Here is a 17480-nt window from a genome sequence, read left to right on the forward strand (position 1 = left end):
TGCCTTCATGCCTACCTGCCTAAAATGCAGACATAACTAATTGGTAAGATGCGAACTTTGTCATATATGATTGTGTTTTCTAATTAAATTAAAAATTTGTAATCTGAGAATATAATTCAAGTTACAATAAACTTTTTTAAATATAATTTTTTGACATTAAATTTGCCCCAAAAGTTTTCAAAAAAAACCTGAACTAGACTACAATACTTAAATTTTGAACTTCTTTTGGAAAATCTTCAGATTTGTCAAAACCTCGCATTCACATTAACAATAAAAAAATCTTACCGAAAACTTGACAGGTTGAATAAGAATTCAGAACTAACTATAAGAATGAGAGTCTGCGGCTTAAAAACTGAAAACTAAGCAGGTGAACTCACCATTTTATGAAAATGGAATATAGCACGCGGTACAAACATGACGTGATTGGAGACCAGAAAGAACATTTTTGAGAGTTTCAGAACAAATTCGTATACTTGGAAACGTTTTTTTAAAAGTTACAGTCAAAAATTGGTGAAGCTCATATTTTGACGTATTGGAAAGTGGAGTATTGTCAGTTTAATCAAACAAAACTTCTCAGAAACTATTTGAAATTTTTTTGTCAATTTTACAGAAAACTCCGTTCTCGCTTATCGTAATTTTGAAAAATGACAAAAAAAGTTTTTCTACGGAAACTGAATTTTAACTACGTATGTTTTAGTTATTCGTATTTGAACGGCTCGGAAAAAATGGATGATTGTTTTTTGAAAATTTGCCAATTTACTAAGGCTTTTACTAAAAATTTGTGGTATTTTACTGTAATAAATCTACTTGGGCTGAACCCCTACTGAGGATACGGCACATTACAAAAAAAGTAAGTAAAACTTGAGGAATTCAAGAATTTAGAAAAAAATGTAAAGGGTCAACAAATGCTTGAAAATGGTTTAAAAATTCTAACTATATATTTCAGAATTCTTAGTGGTCAATTTTTGGGAAACTGAATATATTCAAGATACATATGAGCTGCAAAAATTTCAACTAAGTTTCTTGGAAAAAACTTCGTTTCCAGGTATACTTTTTATTCTAAAACCCAAAATAAAATCGAAAAGATTTTTTTTCAATAGAAATTTATAAAGCTTCCTTGTTTTCCATCCAATCTCCTGAACATTTGTTCCACCCACAATTTGATTCCAGGCGCCCCGATATCAAGAACTAAGTACTACAAACGAGAAATGAAATACATAAAAAACAAAAAAAAACAAAAAACAAAACAAAAAAACGCTTTTCCGAGTTAGAGTTCTGCGGGCAGGCTTCAACCAATTTCCTGGACCTCACACAACATAAATCACAGGCTGGAGGAGCTCAATGAGCCGCACTAAAGGCTTTCTTCCGGAGTGGTAGAGACGATAAAGAAGAAGATGAACTGAATCGGAATCTAAAAAAATGAAGAAGGGAGGAAATTGGAAAACGACGGAGTGGTATCAAAGTCACCAATCTCCAAGAGAAAAGAGAAAGGATTATTACGTCGGATTTCTATTTAATTTTGTATCCAATGGCATAATGCAAAAATTTGTAAATACTTATTTTTGTAAATACTAGTGCAAAATGCAATCTAAAAAGTCCTAAATATAGACAGCAAATTGAGGATTTTCAAAATTGTTCTTCAGAAAATTTAGATTTTGCATATGTGCACTTCATGTGCTAAAACTTTTAAATATATGGAAAGAAAATCGTGAAAAAAAATCCACGATTTTCATAAGTGGCTGATAGTGTCTGAAGTATTAAAACATGTCCTAAATTTTTCAATCCACACTGACAATACTTTTTCAATGTTTCAAATTTTTCCGAGAATTAGAACAATTTGGCGCAAAACTGCCAAATTCTTCAATTTAAAAGGTCTTAAATGGAGACAAGAAACTGCAAAATCTAAAAAAAACATTATTTTAGAAAACCTGTTTTTTTTTTAATTTTAGTCGAAGAATTCGAAGATATCTTTTCATTTTATAGAGTACTTTTCAAATGTCAAATTCAAAAATCGTTCTGAAAATCGAAGAAAAAAAGTTGAAAAGTGCAAGTCAAAATGGCGAAAACGTACAATTTAAGAATAATTATTAGTATTGGAATACGAAAGAGCGTTGCACTTCGAAATCCCATATGTAAGGTTTGAACTTTGTGATAATTTTGCAAAATATGCTATGCCAAGTGCTGTGCCGAGTGGAACCCATAAAATGTCGGGCGCTGCTGAGAATTTTCAGTTTGCAGGTATCGGACACCTCTTTAGGGTTTTCAGGTCCAAAATGATATTGAAATAAAAAAAAAAAGATTTCTGAATTATAAAAATAGTTTTAGCTTACTTGTGGGCCTTCTTCCGGTTCTTGATTCAAAACTTGGCATCCTTTGAAAAAGTTGTGAAGTTTAGAGTACATGACTTGTGAAACTATACAAAAATAAGACAACTTTTGCGCAGATGGGAGGAGCTGAGTTTCTATGAAACCACAACTTGGATACCGTTTCTAATGTCGTCATTTGCAATTTTATGCTTTCAAACAGAATTATTTTTAGTCAACATAAATCTTTGGGAAAAAATGTTGTACACTTCATTTTCACGGAATTTATGAAAACGAACCTTTTTTGGAGTTTTTAGAGCCTTTTTGTGAGAATTTTTTCAACATCAGGATAGAAAATTGCAAACTAATAAAAAATGTGTTATTTAATCGAAAAAATTAATAGAAGTTTCTATTTTGTTAAATAATTTTTTTTTCTATTTTCAAAAAAAATTCGAAATATTTTAGATTTCCCGTGTGACGTCACTTTAGACATTTTTTTTCTTTGATTTATAATTTTAAAAATAATTTTTCAAATTTACAGACATTCTTCCGTTTCGGTATGGTTTTCTTACTGGTTAGCCAGTTTTTTTTTATGGAATAACACCTGATAAAATTGACAAACTGTGTTTCAAGTGATGAATCAAATACAATTTTTTCAAAAAACGAATAAGTATCGCCGGAAAACGCAAAAATATTTTAAATGACGTCACATTATTGCGTGTTAAATTGAAAAAGTGAAAAAAATATTTAAAAATTATTAGGAATATTGAGACTCTGTAATATAGGGCAAAAACCGACAGACTTTTGTTTTAAAAAAGTTTTTTAAAAATCTAAAAGCGAAAGAAGAATTTTCAGATCCGGACTTTGGGAATATTTTATCTATCCCTAGTAACACTGTTTTAATTGCTTTAAATATCCAGAAAATATCGGAAAATTATATTTTTATTTTCCCGCCAAGTCTCTCTGTAGCAAGTTGCAGGGAAAAACTTAGTACTTCACAAAATAAACAGAGGTTTTGAAATCTTAAAATACAAGTTATTGTACTGAATAATTACTTATGTAAAAGGTTGATAAAGTATTGAAACAAAAAGTTTGAAGCTTGAAATCAACAGTACGAAAAATAATTTTGTGATCATCGAAAAAACACCCGCACCTCTTATTTAAGCTGTAGGATTTAAGAAGTCTCCTTGAAGCCACTATAATCTTGGATCAGAAAAATTTTGAATCATTTGAAGAAGCAAATTGATCATACAAAATTATACATAAAGGCCATAGATTTCTTGTTGTTTTTGTAAGGCTCCATACATTCGACAGCTTATTTCACTAGCATTTTTGTGACTCGTATGAAAACTCATATGGCACTGGTTTCACAAATTTTGGTACTTGTGTAGTATAACGTCGTATTTTAAGAAATAATTAAAACAGCTATCAGGTTATCGATTTTTTATCAAACATGATATGTTCATTCATTATTAAGCTAATAAGCAGAGTATTTCAGCTTACAGTGCTGAATGAAATCTACAATAAAAATGAATGAAGATCTTCAAAGTAGGCCACTACAAAAAATTTAACTGCAGAAGAGCACTTTGAAGTCGGAAAGTTGTGCAGAATTTTTTAAATGGCTGAAACAATTACAGACTAAAAAAGAATGCAAAGAGCTTCCAGAATGTTTGCTTGCTCTTAGAAATCCTAAAAATCATCAAAAGTTTTAAAAATTAATATTTGTTGCAGACAAGGCTGCTTAAAGATTATGTAAGTTTTCCACACCAGCCAAGATGCTTACACCTTTGCCGCGACCAAACTTTTTCATAAATTGAAAGACCTTCGAAATAAGAATTTCCTGAGTAGAGGAAAATGGGTTTTTGCCAAAAACCCGAAAACAAGTAAAAACGTGAGCCAGACATCTGACAAGTCAAAATTATTTTTTTATACCTCTATAGTAACTGTAGCATAACTGTAGCTCTAATGGATTTTTTTGCTCTAAGTTTTGACATAGCTTTTAAAAAAACGTGTTTTTTTAAAAAAAAAAAGAGTTTCATTTCTTAACTTTTTTTTTCGAAAATTTCCACAGATTATTAGAAATGAAAATTTAAAATTCACGTCAAAATTATAAAAAGCGGCAAACGGCAAAGGCGAAGGCCGGCGTGAGGCCCGCATTTCGCGCCTCACTCAGCTGGGAACGCTACAATTAGCTTACCTTAACTGAATACTCAGAAAATGATTTTTCTTCACGCAAAAAAAAAAGTGAAAACTATAGAAAACTTGAATGCTGCCAAATTTGGATTTTGAATAACAATGTGATGAGAAATCTGCACGCCTTCTCAAGAAAATATATGAATTGAAGTAAGTGTGAATTTTGACAAACAATTGAAATGGAAAAGAGAAAAGGGGGGTCTGTTGCTACAGCTACAGTATGATAGTGTAAATGAAATTATTTTGTTGCAATAACAATATTATGTAGATTCACTTTTGAATGTAAACTTCTTTACGCAAAATTGCCGAGAAAATGTGTTTTTTTTTATTTGAAACTCCATAAACATCCAGTTAATTGAAAAAATTTTATTGATTAATTTCAATTCAGTGACAGCATTTGCAACGTGCCCGACAGTTTGATGATGTCAAAAATAGTCTAGCTAGACAAATTATGGTACGTAACTTGGCAAATGTTTAACAAAATTGAAGAAAACCAATTGGTCAGACTTGACATATAAAATGCCCGTGGCCTGTGAAATTTTCAATGCTTTTTGAAAAATTTTAGTTAATCAGATCCCTCAGTTCAACAGCTTTTTCAAAATTTTGAACGCTTTAAAATCAATAATTTTACGGGACACGCTCTCAGGGGCCAGAGGGAAGTTTGAAAATCTCAGTGGCTGCTAATTTTTTAAATGTGAATAAGAATACGACTTTAAATGGAACTGCAATTGTGTCAGCCTCGTAAACCTCCTTCATGTCCAATCAATATTGACATAAATCCTTCCGACCAACATTATTGGAGATGGCAAAATTAAAGAGGTACCTACTATGCTGGTTGGTAGTTGGCACACCGCCAAAGTTGGTACGTACAATTTCTACGTCACAACATCTTGACTGTTTTTTCTCTCTACAAACTTACAGGCCACTCTCTCTGGGAAAAAACTATCCAGATGTTGTGACGTAGAAAGTGTATGTGCCAAGTATGCTAATGTTACGTACACAGTTTTGGAATACTTAATTAGGTCATTCTTATGTAAAACAATATTGTCACAAATTACAAAGAACACAAATTTTGCAATGGCCAAAAAAATGAGGAAACCGTCATTTGCCCAATTGCTGGAAGTTCTTCTGCAGTTTTATGAAATTTCGCGTCTCGAAATTTGCCAAAATTTTCGAATGTATGTTTTTAAACTTTTATTTTTCTAATATTTTTAGAAAATCTAGGAAAATTCATAGAGTAGCTACGATTTTGCAGTAAAAAAATAAAGAAAATCAGCAATTCGTTGATTTGCCGGGAATTTTACAACATTGGCAAGTTGCCAAATTTGCTGTTTTCCGAAATCAATTTAATGAAATTTTTAAAGAAAGTCTTCATAAGGTGCGCGAAATTTTGCAAAAATTCAAAAAACGTCAACTTTCTGATTTTGCCGTTATTGAAAATTAATTATAATTTTTTGGCTATACAGGTATACGTTATATATGTATCAGATGTATTTACAAGGCTTGATCCAATACTCACAATCATGAAAAATGCCAGCTTACCTTAAACATAAACATTGCTGCTCAGTCACCTAGATACTCTAGATGAATGCAACCCAAATGAGATATCTGAAAGTAATCGTCTTGAGAAGAACAGCTCAAACGGCAATGAAGAAGCACGGAATTCTGGCAGGCGGGCGCATTTGCAATTACTGGGCGTTTGTGCCATTGCGCGGGGGGGGGGCACAATTTCCTTTATCGCGGGCATGTCAGATAGCAAAAAAAAATCAGGAGATAGGTCCGACTTCATATCCGAACTCTTTCGATCATTGCCCGTGGAAAACAAAATATCCACATTTCTTATTATTTCCTAGGACAAAAGTCGAGAACACATGACGTAGTTTCGAGCTCGTCGAAACTGTTGAAAATTTCTCTCAAGATGGACTGTCCTAGGATTTTTGATTCAAGTTTAAAAAAAATTCCCACACACATACAGAATGTAAGTTACAGTATTAAATTGAATTTTTGGAATAAGTAACCCCAAAAACGCGTTTCGCAAAATGTTTTTCTTGTTTTTCAAAGGGAAACAACAAACACTTGTGCCATCAATCGAACATCTTACAAAGCAGCCATTTTTTGACTTTAGAGTGTTATATTACATATAGTTGGATCATTCTCTTAGCACTGTAAATCAACTAGTTTTTAAGAAATTTTGAGTCAGGATTCCAGCTTCTAGGTGACGGTGGGTGCTTGCAAATTACTTTACGCGGGAGTTCAACTTTTATGCATTATATTGCTTGTAAGTTGATACTATTCTAAATTTTTGTTACTGTATTTTATTTTTCGAAACTAAATTTGTTCTTCTTCAGATTTCTATAATCTTTTGCAGATTACAGTTTTTATAGTACATTTGAATAGATAACTTTTAAATTAGATTAGCTATTCAAAAGTTGAGTGCTTACCTGTGAAATATTATTTTGTTGATTTTCTGAGAAAACTGAATTTGAAAATGACTGAGCGAATATTTTTCAAAATTAAACTAACCATGAGAATCCAAAACGTCTTCCGGCGAGTCTCAATGGGCATGACCAATGTCGGCAAATTCTGGCTCCTATAATATTCGGAGCAAAAGTACTAATGCACGACAGGCGCCGCAAAACAGCAGCCAATGTCTCCTCCCCATATTATTTTTCTTAGCTTCATCTCGAGTCAGAAACGCTGATATTTTGTATTTCCCCTTTATTCCCTCCATGTACGAACACAATTGCCGCGTGCCGGTTAGCGATGTACATCAAAAAGTACAATCCCACAATCTTTACTGGTTTTCCGTCCGGTTACCCAATACTCACTGTCGGCTGGTGGCTACTGGTGGGATTTAGAGATATAATAAAGTTCGGAGAACAGGGAGAGAGAAATAGTTACAGAAAAATAAACTAGGTTTTGAAACTGGTGTACTTATGACATAACGAGTGATTAATGTTTTGCTCTATTGAATAAACAAAAACGGATTAAAAATTGTTGTTGCAAACGAAAACTTTTTTTTCTCTAAATTTTAAAAAATATTTTTAAAAAAATACGTAAACCTAGGCATGTTAAAAAATTGTCCCAATTTAAGACTAGGTTTACCACCAACGCGTTCGCGACTCACCTGTACTGTCCAGGGCACGGTACCCTTTTAAAAAAAAGAAAATGAACTCAAAAACTTTTTTAAATGAGATATTTGGTTCGGAGGCGTTTAGGACCGTTTTTTTTTTGAATCGGTCGGCCCTCTCTGAGCTTCTGAGCAGGCATACATACCTGAAACAGTTTGAATACCTGCGGAAAAAATTTGATACCTATATCTGCATAATTAATACGAGAAGGTCCTGAAAAATAGAACGAAAAAAAAAATATAGACGTGGTAGACCGAATTGTTATTTGCACTGTCCAAAACATTAATTGAACTGCACAAAATTAGGATTGCATTGATACAATCAGCGGTTGCACTGACCACAATTTTAATAGCACTGACCAAAAAAATCGAAGTAGAAAAAGAAGCTGCATTGAAACAGTATTGCATTAATAGTACTGAATAATAATTAAAAAAAACACCCAACTTATTTTAAAAACCATCCTTCTTCACGGCGGGATAAATTAAATATTTTAATGCCCAATTCAAGCGCACAAATAAATTTTATTTCATTGCCCAGCTATTGATTGCACTGACAAAATCAGCGATCACACTGACCAATAAGTTATTGGCACTCACCAATATGTTAATCGCACTGACCAAAAAATTGAAGTAGAAGATAAGAAGCTGCATTGAAATAGTATTACTTTAATAGTACTGAATGGTAATTTTAAACAGCACCCAACTTATTTTATAAACCTTCTTCAAGGTGGGATAAATTAAATCTTTTAATGCCCAAGTTAACCGCACGAACAAGTTTTATTGCACTGACCAATGTGTTAATTGCACTGACAAAAGCCACCGTGACCGATATCATGGATGCATATTGCACTGGCAAATATCACGTCAAAACGTTAAACGTGGTGACAAAACTGATGATTTAATCATTATATAATAATTTTCAACTTCATGCTACACGCTTTCCCTTCTAACCCAAACTTCCAATAATTTACACCTTGAACAAAAGAAGCCTGAACATATATGCATATAACTTTCCCCTCTTGAAACGTCTTCACCTTGACTGTAGCTTTTGTTTCTAGCTGAATCTGAATCCCAATTGTAGGTTTGTTTTCCTTCTACCATTCCCTTTTTACCGCGCTCATTGTATGCGGGAAGTGGCGGAGAGAGGAAGGGCGAGGTAAAATAGCCAGTTTCCCCTTTCAACGAAAGAGGGGCGTATAACCTGTGTGCGGATGTACCGAGATGAGTATTTTTCGTCTGTATCGGACGACATGGGCGTTCTGTTTTTCTCATATGTTTGTCATAAATCTTAGTTAATCTGACTAATCAGTACCGTTCTGGTTTTAATTTTGAACTGTTGAAATTCAATGCTTGAAACTTAAGACATTCAAAAACAAATAATATTCTTTGCATGCAATTTCAAATAAAAAAAAACGATCTAGCGTTTTGTTCACCTGAAAAGCATTTAAAAATTTCTCGTAAAAAGTTATTCCCCAAAGAGTGTGTTCGCCTGGTTTTAAGCCTGTTGTAATTTTTAAAAGCTTTTCAAACCCGAAAACAGCTTTAATCATTTCTCAGATACTTTTTATTGACAAAATAATCAATAAAACTGCTAAACTAATAAAAAACTATACCTGTTTCAACTTTTTTACGTACTCTATAATCTAAATTATCTTTTATGTTTATTGCTTTAACTTGTATTCCAGTTATTTCACATGCGATCCATCATATTAATAATATTGGTTTGTTCAATAAGCTTCTGTTCCGGCCAAGTGATTATTGCTAAAAATACACAAGGTAAGTTAACATTTAAAATTTATAAAATTGATATTTCATTCTTTCCGTTGTGTAGTTTGTTTTCCAATTGCTGTTTGAAAATTTTGAAATTTTTTTAAAACTAAGGTTTTAAGTTTCGATTTTTTATGATTTTCTCAACATTTTTTGTAACCAATAATAATTTGAGAAAATTTTTTGAATAATTTTTCTCCAATTTTGTTGTTTAGAATTCATTCATGTCTTTCAAATTGACCGAAAAATTAGCAGAAAAAAGCACAGTTGTAGATCAAACAACTGTTTTTTAACCATTTATTTTTGATCAATATTTTTAGAGTTTTATGCTAAACGTTCAGAAAAACCTAAACTGCTACTGAAAACCATAAACCGGCGTGGCATGTGTGCACAGATTTTAAAAATTTGGTGTAAATTTTGAAATCTCTTTTGAAATCGCCACACAGTTTCCTTAAAATTTTCAGTTTGGCTTCAAAAAATTCCAATAAAATAATAGCATTTATTTTTTTTTGTATGATTAACAGTTTCACAAAAGTATAGTTTATTAAACTTCCCTATTATGAAACCCAATTTATTACACCAAAAGTCATTTAGTATCTAAAGCTTTCCATCGGAAACGTTTACTAATTGTTATAGAATAACCAAGTGTCTTTTCGACTTTTTCTCTATCTTTCCATTATTCCAGGCGACTTTCTGTCTTTTTCCGTCGCTTTCCTCTAACCTAGTAGTAATAGGAGTAGTACTCCAACCCAACTCGTCATAATTATGCCAGCAGGGTAATTATGATTCCGAATCGTTGTTGGTAGGTGGGTGTCGCATGCCGGTATTGTGACAGTAGCGGTAATTATAAAGAAGACTGTGTGTGTATGTATAGATTTGAGTTGAATTGGTGGAAAAGAGAGACACAAGAGAATAGATTTATACTTTTTGCAAGGAATACCTTTTCTTTCGTACGCATCTCAAAACAAGGTCATTGGGAAATGGGTAATTTGAGCTGGGAGTTGATGAGTTGAAACAAGGAAAATTGTAGTAACGGTTTGGCCAGGGAATTGGCGAGAATTGACAAGTATTCAGTACAACTTCTCTTCGAAAAAGTGGAAAAACCCGGTGACCATCATTGGAGCGCGCTTTCACAGCTTTCGAAAATATTTTGTTAATGTAACAAGTATACGAAAAATTGGTAAAAATGTATCGATAGCTTTAGAGATCAGCCAATGTTAGTTAACAAAGTGAAACAGTACAAATACATCCATTTTTTCAGAAAATTTCTGGAATTAATGAAATTGTCAGATATAACAAATCAATAAGTTTTATACAACTCAATAATCTTTTTCAGTAACTCCCCGATGTGGTTCTCAGCTTATTTCAATTGAAGTCAACTTTGACCCGACCCAACTTCCCGGTGGAAAGTTCACAGATTGGATTATTGTCGGAGTTTCAGGTTTTAGAAAAAACAATTCATTTAGCTCCCAATTTTTCATTAATTCAGGACGTCCGGAGTGCCGACTACGCGGAAATGGAGAAACAAAGTATATTATTGAAATTGCTGTTTTTAATGATCCCTGCTTAACACAAATAGTGAGCTAGTTTTCTGTGACCCAATTGTACAAAACAAATTTCCAGCCTGCTCGAAATGTGTTCCAGAATAGAATTCGGATTGGTAAGAATCCAGTGGTAATATTGGAAGAAGACCAATCCGTTACTGTCAAATGTATATATGGCCTGCCAACTGTGGAAACTATGACCCTTCCAATTATAAACTCAAATTTCAATATTGACAAGTAAGCTGCAAAATAAGCCAGACACATCACAGACGTTTCAGCTTTGGACACCCTGAAGCGGAAATTCGTACAACATCTTCAAATTCTTCGGATCTATCATCAAGCATATCTCAATCAAGAGCTAGTTTAAGTGTAGACGAGAGCACAAAAGTGAGCTTTTATGTTTTCCAGTTTAAAAAAATCAATTCGATTAGTGTTCAATTATCATAGCAAAACTTTAAAAAAACATTGAAATTTATTGAAATTAAGAGCTGACCCTTACTTAATTTTCGCAACTCAAAATTTTGAAATTCAACTAAAAATCAGTATTTTCTACGTATTTTTTTATTTGTATTCGAACACTGTCGTGGATTAAACATGCGAAATTGATAATTATATTATTAATGAGAATAATATAAAAGCAATTAAATACTATGAGAGACCCCTTAGCGTTTGCTCATTGGAATAGACATTGAGAGTGGCTCTCAGTTACAATCACCTGCAGAGGTAAGAACAACAGAGCAAGAGGGAAGACTGTAGACCATAAATTGTATTATTGTGAGTATAATAAACAGGCAAACATGCCGCATATCTAGATCAAACTATAGATAAGACTTATTTTGCGCACAGGCCCACTCGAATATCATATGTAAGTAACCAATCAATATTGGTTTCAGGAATCCATGCACCAATCATTTGAAAACAGCGAGTCAATTGATAGCAACCAGAGAGGTATTTTACATATTGAATTTCACGTTCATTTCATATTGACCCGGAATTTCAGCGACTCAAGTGAGGGACTCTTCAAATTTCGGTGGGACTCCCAATCTTTTGCCAACTCAAGGTTTCAACTCTGAACAATTTGCTGCAACAACTTTACGAAATGGGCAAAACATGAATGGAAATTGGGAAGCAAATCGGAATACGAATGCTCCGAATAATTTTCAAGTGGAAACTGGAAATGATGAGGCGATAAATGGGAATAGCATGGGAAGTGTTCCAGGAATGGGAAATAGTTTTAATAATTTTGGTATGGTTTTTCCCCAACAACTACCAATTGCTCAATATTTTTTTCAGATACATTAAACACTGGTCAAAGTTCTAAAAAACGCTCTTTCTCTATGATTTTCATTACTGCCGTTATATTAATTGTATTGGTATTCCTTGCACTGTTAGGGTTCTGTTTAATGTTTTTACGGCGGAAGCTTGCAAGCAGAAATCGGCGGTTGTTGGTAGACCGAGTCTCAGACAGAACATGGCCTGCAAACACTTCAAATGATGAATATGGAACTACTTCGTGAGTTTTTCATATATGGGATAGATATGGAATGCTTTAGTTTTTTGCATAGTTTGTAGTATTTGTAGTTTGTAGTCACATTCAAATCATTTTCAATGTCGGATAATCTGTAGCATAAGTGTTGTGGTACAGTGAGGATATTTTTTTTTCTTAATTAGGTTGAATAAAATTGGACTCAATTGGTATTGGAAATAGTATTTGAAAATAGAAAAATAGTAAAAACCGGAACAGATCAGCCGGGCATTGTGCATACCAAATAAAACGGTGGAAAATTAAGTTTGAATTTTAATTTCAGACCACCACCAGTTGCTGCTAAACCGAAACACTTTGATAACAGACTGGAATCCCATAACACATCTGTTGGGAGACATTTATTCAGGTATCTGTTGATAGTCCCAGGATTCTAGTAACAAATTATGTTTCAGATCTCCAGCAGCAAGAAACTTCCCGGATCTATCAATAGTAATCAAATCCGATGTAAGATTATTTTGTGTGGTGAAACAAAAATTGTAAAAAAAAGTTTATTGATTTTTAGAGCACGAATGAAAATGACAAAACATCTGGAAGACGTCGACCAAGTGTAAAAATATCGAAAAAGAAAACGCCTGCTCCGAATGCAAATCTTCCTTTAAAGTAGTTCCCTTTTTCCCCTTATTTTCCTCACCGTTCAAAATCAATTTTCAGATCAAATCTAGAAGAGTTTGTGTCAAAAACTTATGCTCTTGGAGAGTACAATAATTTGGCAAGTCCAGCTTACGCCTACACATCCGAAATTCACGACGAGAGAGAAGTAGACGTGGGGAACGATGTGCGATATGAGGTAGAGTTTTCCATTTAATTTTGGGAAAGGCTAGGTTGAAACTATTGGGAAACTTGAGAAGGAAAACAATTTTCCAGAAATAAGACTGCCTATGAAATTTGAAGGAAAGCTCATCATATTAACAGTAATATATTTCATTGAAAAACTGAACAGCTCCTAACGTATTTTGCTGCATTCCAGAAGCCGTACGAAAAAAGAAGTGCCAGCAAACCAAGAGCCCCAAGAGTCGAGGACGGAGCAGTATCATCATTCCGATCAATCACTGAAATTGTTCATGCCGCGGAGACAGCAACCACATCGCAAGGTGAGGAATGCAGTAACCAGATGAGTTTTTGCACTGACAAAACATAACTTTGCACTGACAAAACATAACTTTGCACTGACAAAACATAACTTTGCACTGACAAAACATAATTTTGCACTGCCCATTATAACATGTTAATTAACCTAAACAGCGTGTTATACACGCAACGCAGCTTTTCTTTTTTTTTAACTGTAAGACGTTCAGTTTTTGTGACAAATTGTTCATTGCTCAGTTTTTATTTATTTTGGAAACATATTTTGGAAATTTTTATTTACAGATCAAAAAGGAAACGGTGATTCCAGTGAAATGCAAAACATTTTGATGGATTGTGTTTTATCGATAAGAGGGTTCGGATACCGAAAGCTCACAGAACAAGAAATAAGTTAGTTTCAACTCAAATTCGCAAGACCCAACAAAAAATCCTATTACAGTTCGATGGAAAAACTTGATTCAGCAAGACTCCCACATCCGTGAATTGCTAGTTTCCTCAAAAAGTTCGGCAGAAATAGAAAACATATTTGAGCACGAGGAATATAAAAATATGTTCACGTCATCTAAATGGCATGAAATCGCACTTTGTGTGCATCGAGCATTGGTAATTAATTATTTTTACGAAAAGTTGATGCTAAAACCAATTAAATTTCAGACGAACTCGCTAGACCGATCAAATTCTAGATCTGAGTTGCAGTTATTCGTTGGAAATGTGCATACTGATTGGTAACTAAGCAAGTGTTTGAGAACGAAACAATACGGGACTGTAGTATCCATGTTATTTAAATAATATACTTGTGTGCAGTTAAATAAATCAATAACAATCAATTAATTATCTCAAAACAAAAACTGCTCCAGGTTCATTGTACAATAAAACTAAAAAAATGTGAGTTCATAAGCGCTCTGACATGTACTTGTCGCAGAATTGAATGGTGCACATGGTGTCAAGCTGTCCCATTACGATTTGATCTACAAAATAATGCGGAAATTTTTTGCCCAAAAATGTGACATCAGGACGTTCTTAATGATGCAAAATCAGTTGCGAACTCTGCGTCTCAACTACAAAGTTTATTGTAAATCTACGTAGATTAAAGCGACATAGGGCACACTAACACCACGTGCAGACGCAGATCAACATTTTTTATCAGCACTGACCAAAAAGTGTCAAGCGCTGCCCAAAATGTGACCGCACTGACTATACATTTGACTGGCACTGACCAACATAGCTGTAGCACGACCCAAATTTGCAGTTGTGGTGGGGGCCAGGGCAGTTGCAAAAAAAATTGTCGACCAAAAAAAGTTTTTGTATGTATTATGTTTTCTCATATCAACATAAAATTTGTTGATAAGAAAGCTCAAGTCTCAGCTGCATTAAAAACTTCCTGTGCAATCAAAGGAACAAAAAACCCGACGTGTATATATTAAAGTTTGTTAGGTTGTTATAATGAGTAAATTTAGCCAGGTTTCTGAAGTTTTTTAATGATTTTTCTTGTAATGTGCAATCAATCAATTCATGAAATAACGTTTTGTTAGTTTTGTTATACACAGTTCATTACAATTTAAAGTTAACGGCAACTTAAAAATACGTTCACTCACTTGCCAACTGATAAAAAACGGTAAGAAAAGTGCATTTTAGTTGATTTGATGAAATTTTACCTCGAGGTGAAAGAAAACTGTTATTGTTTCCACCGTATAACCATTTTTATGCTAAAACAAGTTCAAATGGTTTTTCTTGGGATGCTAAATTATTTTGATTCGGTTTTTGCGTACCCCTGTCCGCTGATGTAAGAAAAAGGTATGAGACATCGTCAATTGATATAGACAAACACATTTTAGATAAATAGTTTTTGAAAAATGTGAGCATTTGTTTATTTTTTACAAATTTTGAAATTTTTCCAAAAAAATCCTTATTTTGATAGATTTCCTTAAATTTGACTTTTTGGGAAAAAAATCTGCTAAAATTTTTAATGATTTTTTCTCAAATTTATAATTTTTTACAATTAACTTGAATATCTTCAAATAATATCATTTCATCTCTGTGGATTCGGAATGATACCACTTCTTAATAAAAGGGCTCGTCAAAATGAGAGAGTGCGCGACAGTTAGACGTTTGGTGAGAAATAGTGTACGAGATAGTGTAGTCATAAGTTGTTAAAGGTTTGATAACAGAACTAGTATATAAATTCACAGCAGGGGCAGATAGCTCAGTCGGTAGTGGTGGCCGCTAGCAATCAAGTCCAAGTCCGGCCTTGCCCCGCTAGGTTCACCCAGCCTCTATTGGGAAGTGGAGCAATCCACGACTGGACTATCGGCCACAGTCCCCGGCCCATTGGGATCACCACCAGGCAGTGTACCTGACTCCCAGATCCGCAGTGCATAGCGCTTAAAGAGCCGATTGTCCTTTTTTTTTAAATAGTCATAAGTTGTTAAATGTTTGATAACAGAACTAGTATATAAATTCACATTCTCCGCGTGCAAATTCAAAAACTATTGATAAACCTCCCAATAACTCTGTTTTATTGCTTTATTAACGTTTCGAAGACCGGTGCCATAGTCTTGAGTTAATCTTTGTAGAAAACGTTGTTATATTGTTATACTAATAAAAAGTTTATTGATAAGAGGACACCAGTGTCCTCCCCAAGAAGGATGATTGTCTTATCTTCTACTCTCACACAATGTGTTGTCCGTCTCTTCCCCGCCGCACCGTCTAACTATGTCATATGGCATTGCCTTGTGACACAATCTAAAAAACCACGGTCATGAGACAACAGAGACCAAATTAATGAATTAGCCTCTCGCACTTAGTAAAGATTCAAAAACTTTACCTAATGATTCTTTCTCATTTTTATCTTTATTGATTCAACATTTCAAAAACTTGTATTTTTCATCTAAAACTATAAAATGTTTCAGATTGAGCAAGATGGGGATGTAGTCAAATCACAAGAAGACGCTCGCGCGGAGCATCAATCAATCCGCGAAGGGCATCGAGCTGAAAGAGAGAGCAGAACAGCGGAGCCAAAAAATATGGATAAGATGATGAAACTAGTCAATTCTCTCGTAGAACGTGTCGCTTCGTCATCTGATGCGGTTGTTCCAAAGAATCCATTGTCCAGCTCCACCAAGCCAGCGAAAAAGTTCAAGTCTCTCGATGCTCGTCGATCCAGTTTGGCCAAGCGGACTGGAGCACATTGGAAAAAATAATTGGAAAAGATTAGAGATGAGGAAAGCAAAAGCCGTGGTCGATGCTGAAAGGTAATTTCACACTTTTGATTTTTTAAATTATAATGTGAGTTTCAGGCAGAATAAGTTCAACCCGATTTTTTCCCGACAAAGATGGAACTCAAGGATCACCTCAGAGACAATCAGGGAGAGGAGCAAAAGTGTGAAATTCCCTTTCAGCATCGACCACGGCTTTTGCTTTCCTCATCTCTGATCTTTTCCAATTCTTTTTTCCAATGTGCTCCAGTCCGCTTGGCCAAACTGGATTGACGAGCATCGAGAAACTTGGACTTTTTCGCTGGTTTGGTGGAGCTGGACGATGGATTCTTTGGAGCAACCGCATCAGATGACGAAGCGACACGTTCTACGAGGGAATTGACTAGTTTCATCATCTTATCCATATTTTTTGGCACCGCTGTTCTGCTCTCTCTTTCAGCTCAATGCCACAGCGCCCATGGTGCCCCATCTTGCTCGATTTGAAAAATTTTATAGTTTTAGATGTAAAATACAAGTTTTTGAAATGTTGAATCAATAAAGATAAAAATGAGAAAAAAATGAAGAAATGAATGAGAAAGAAGGAAAAAACTAAAAACAAACAAATGCAATGTTTGATATCAAAAGTGACAAAACGGAAAATTGTCATGAAATATTCTGTAAACGAACGGAAGGTTTTTTGTTCTTCTTTGTTTAATTTTT

At 34.0% G+C, this 17480-nt stretch overlaps 1 protein-coding gene and 1 non-coding gene across 2 annotated transcripts; both read left to right on the forward strand.

The window, feature by feature from the left end:
* Positions 1-9311: 9311 nt before the first annotated feature.
* cutl-21 (ZP domain-containing protein) lies at positions 9312-14397 on the forward strand. Its single transcript, NM_075791.7, has 16 exons — positions 9312-9402; positions 10730-10834; positions 10883-10971; positions 11017-11174; positions 11216-11324; positions 11831-11885; positions 11938-12183; positions 12231-12450; positions 12746-12829; positions 12876-12927; positions 12986-13083; positions 13135-13270; positions 13451-13574; positions 13852-13956; positions 14006-14169; positions 14221-14397. The coding sequence occupies exons 1-16, from the start codon at positions 9321-9323 to the stop codon at positions 14293-14295; spliced, it is 1902 nt and encodes a 633-aa protein (NP_508192.2). The 5' UTR covers positions 9312-9320; the 3' UTR covers positions 14296-14397.
* Positions 14398-16475: 2078 nt separating this feature from the next.
* On the forward strand, positions 16476-17322 carry rncs-1. Its single transcript, NR_000961.1, has 2 exons — positions 16476-16817; positions 16863-17322. It is a non-coding gene; the product is annotated as an Unclassified non-coding RNA rncs-1 (non-coding RNA).
* Positions 17323-17480: the final 158 nt, after the last annotated feature.

The sequence above is a fragment of the Caenorhabditis elegans genome, chromosome X (assembly GCF_000002985.6).
Source record: "Caenorhabditis elegans chromosome X".
Classification (NCBI taxonomy): Eukaryota; Metazoa; Nematoda; class Chromadorea; order Rhabditida; family Rhabditidae; genus Caenorhabditis; species Caenorhabditis elegans.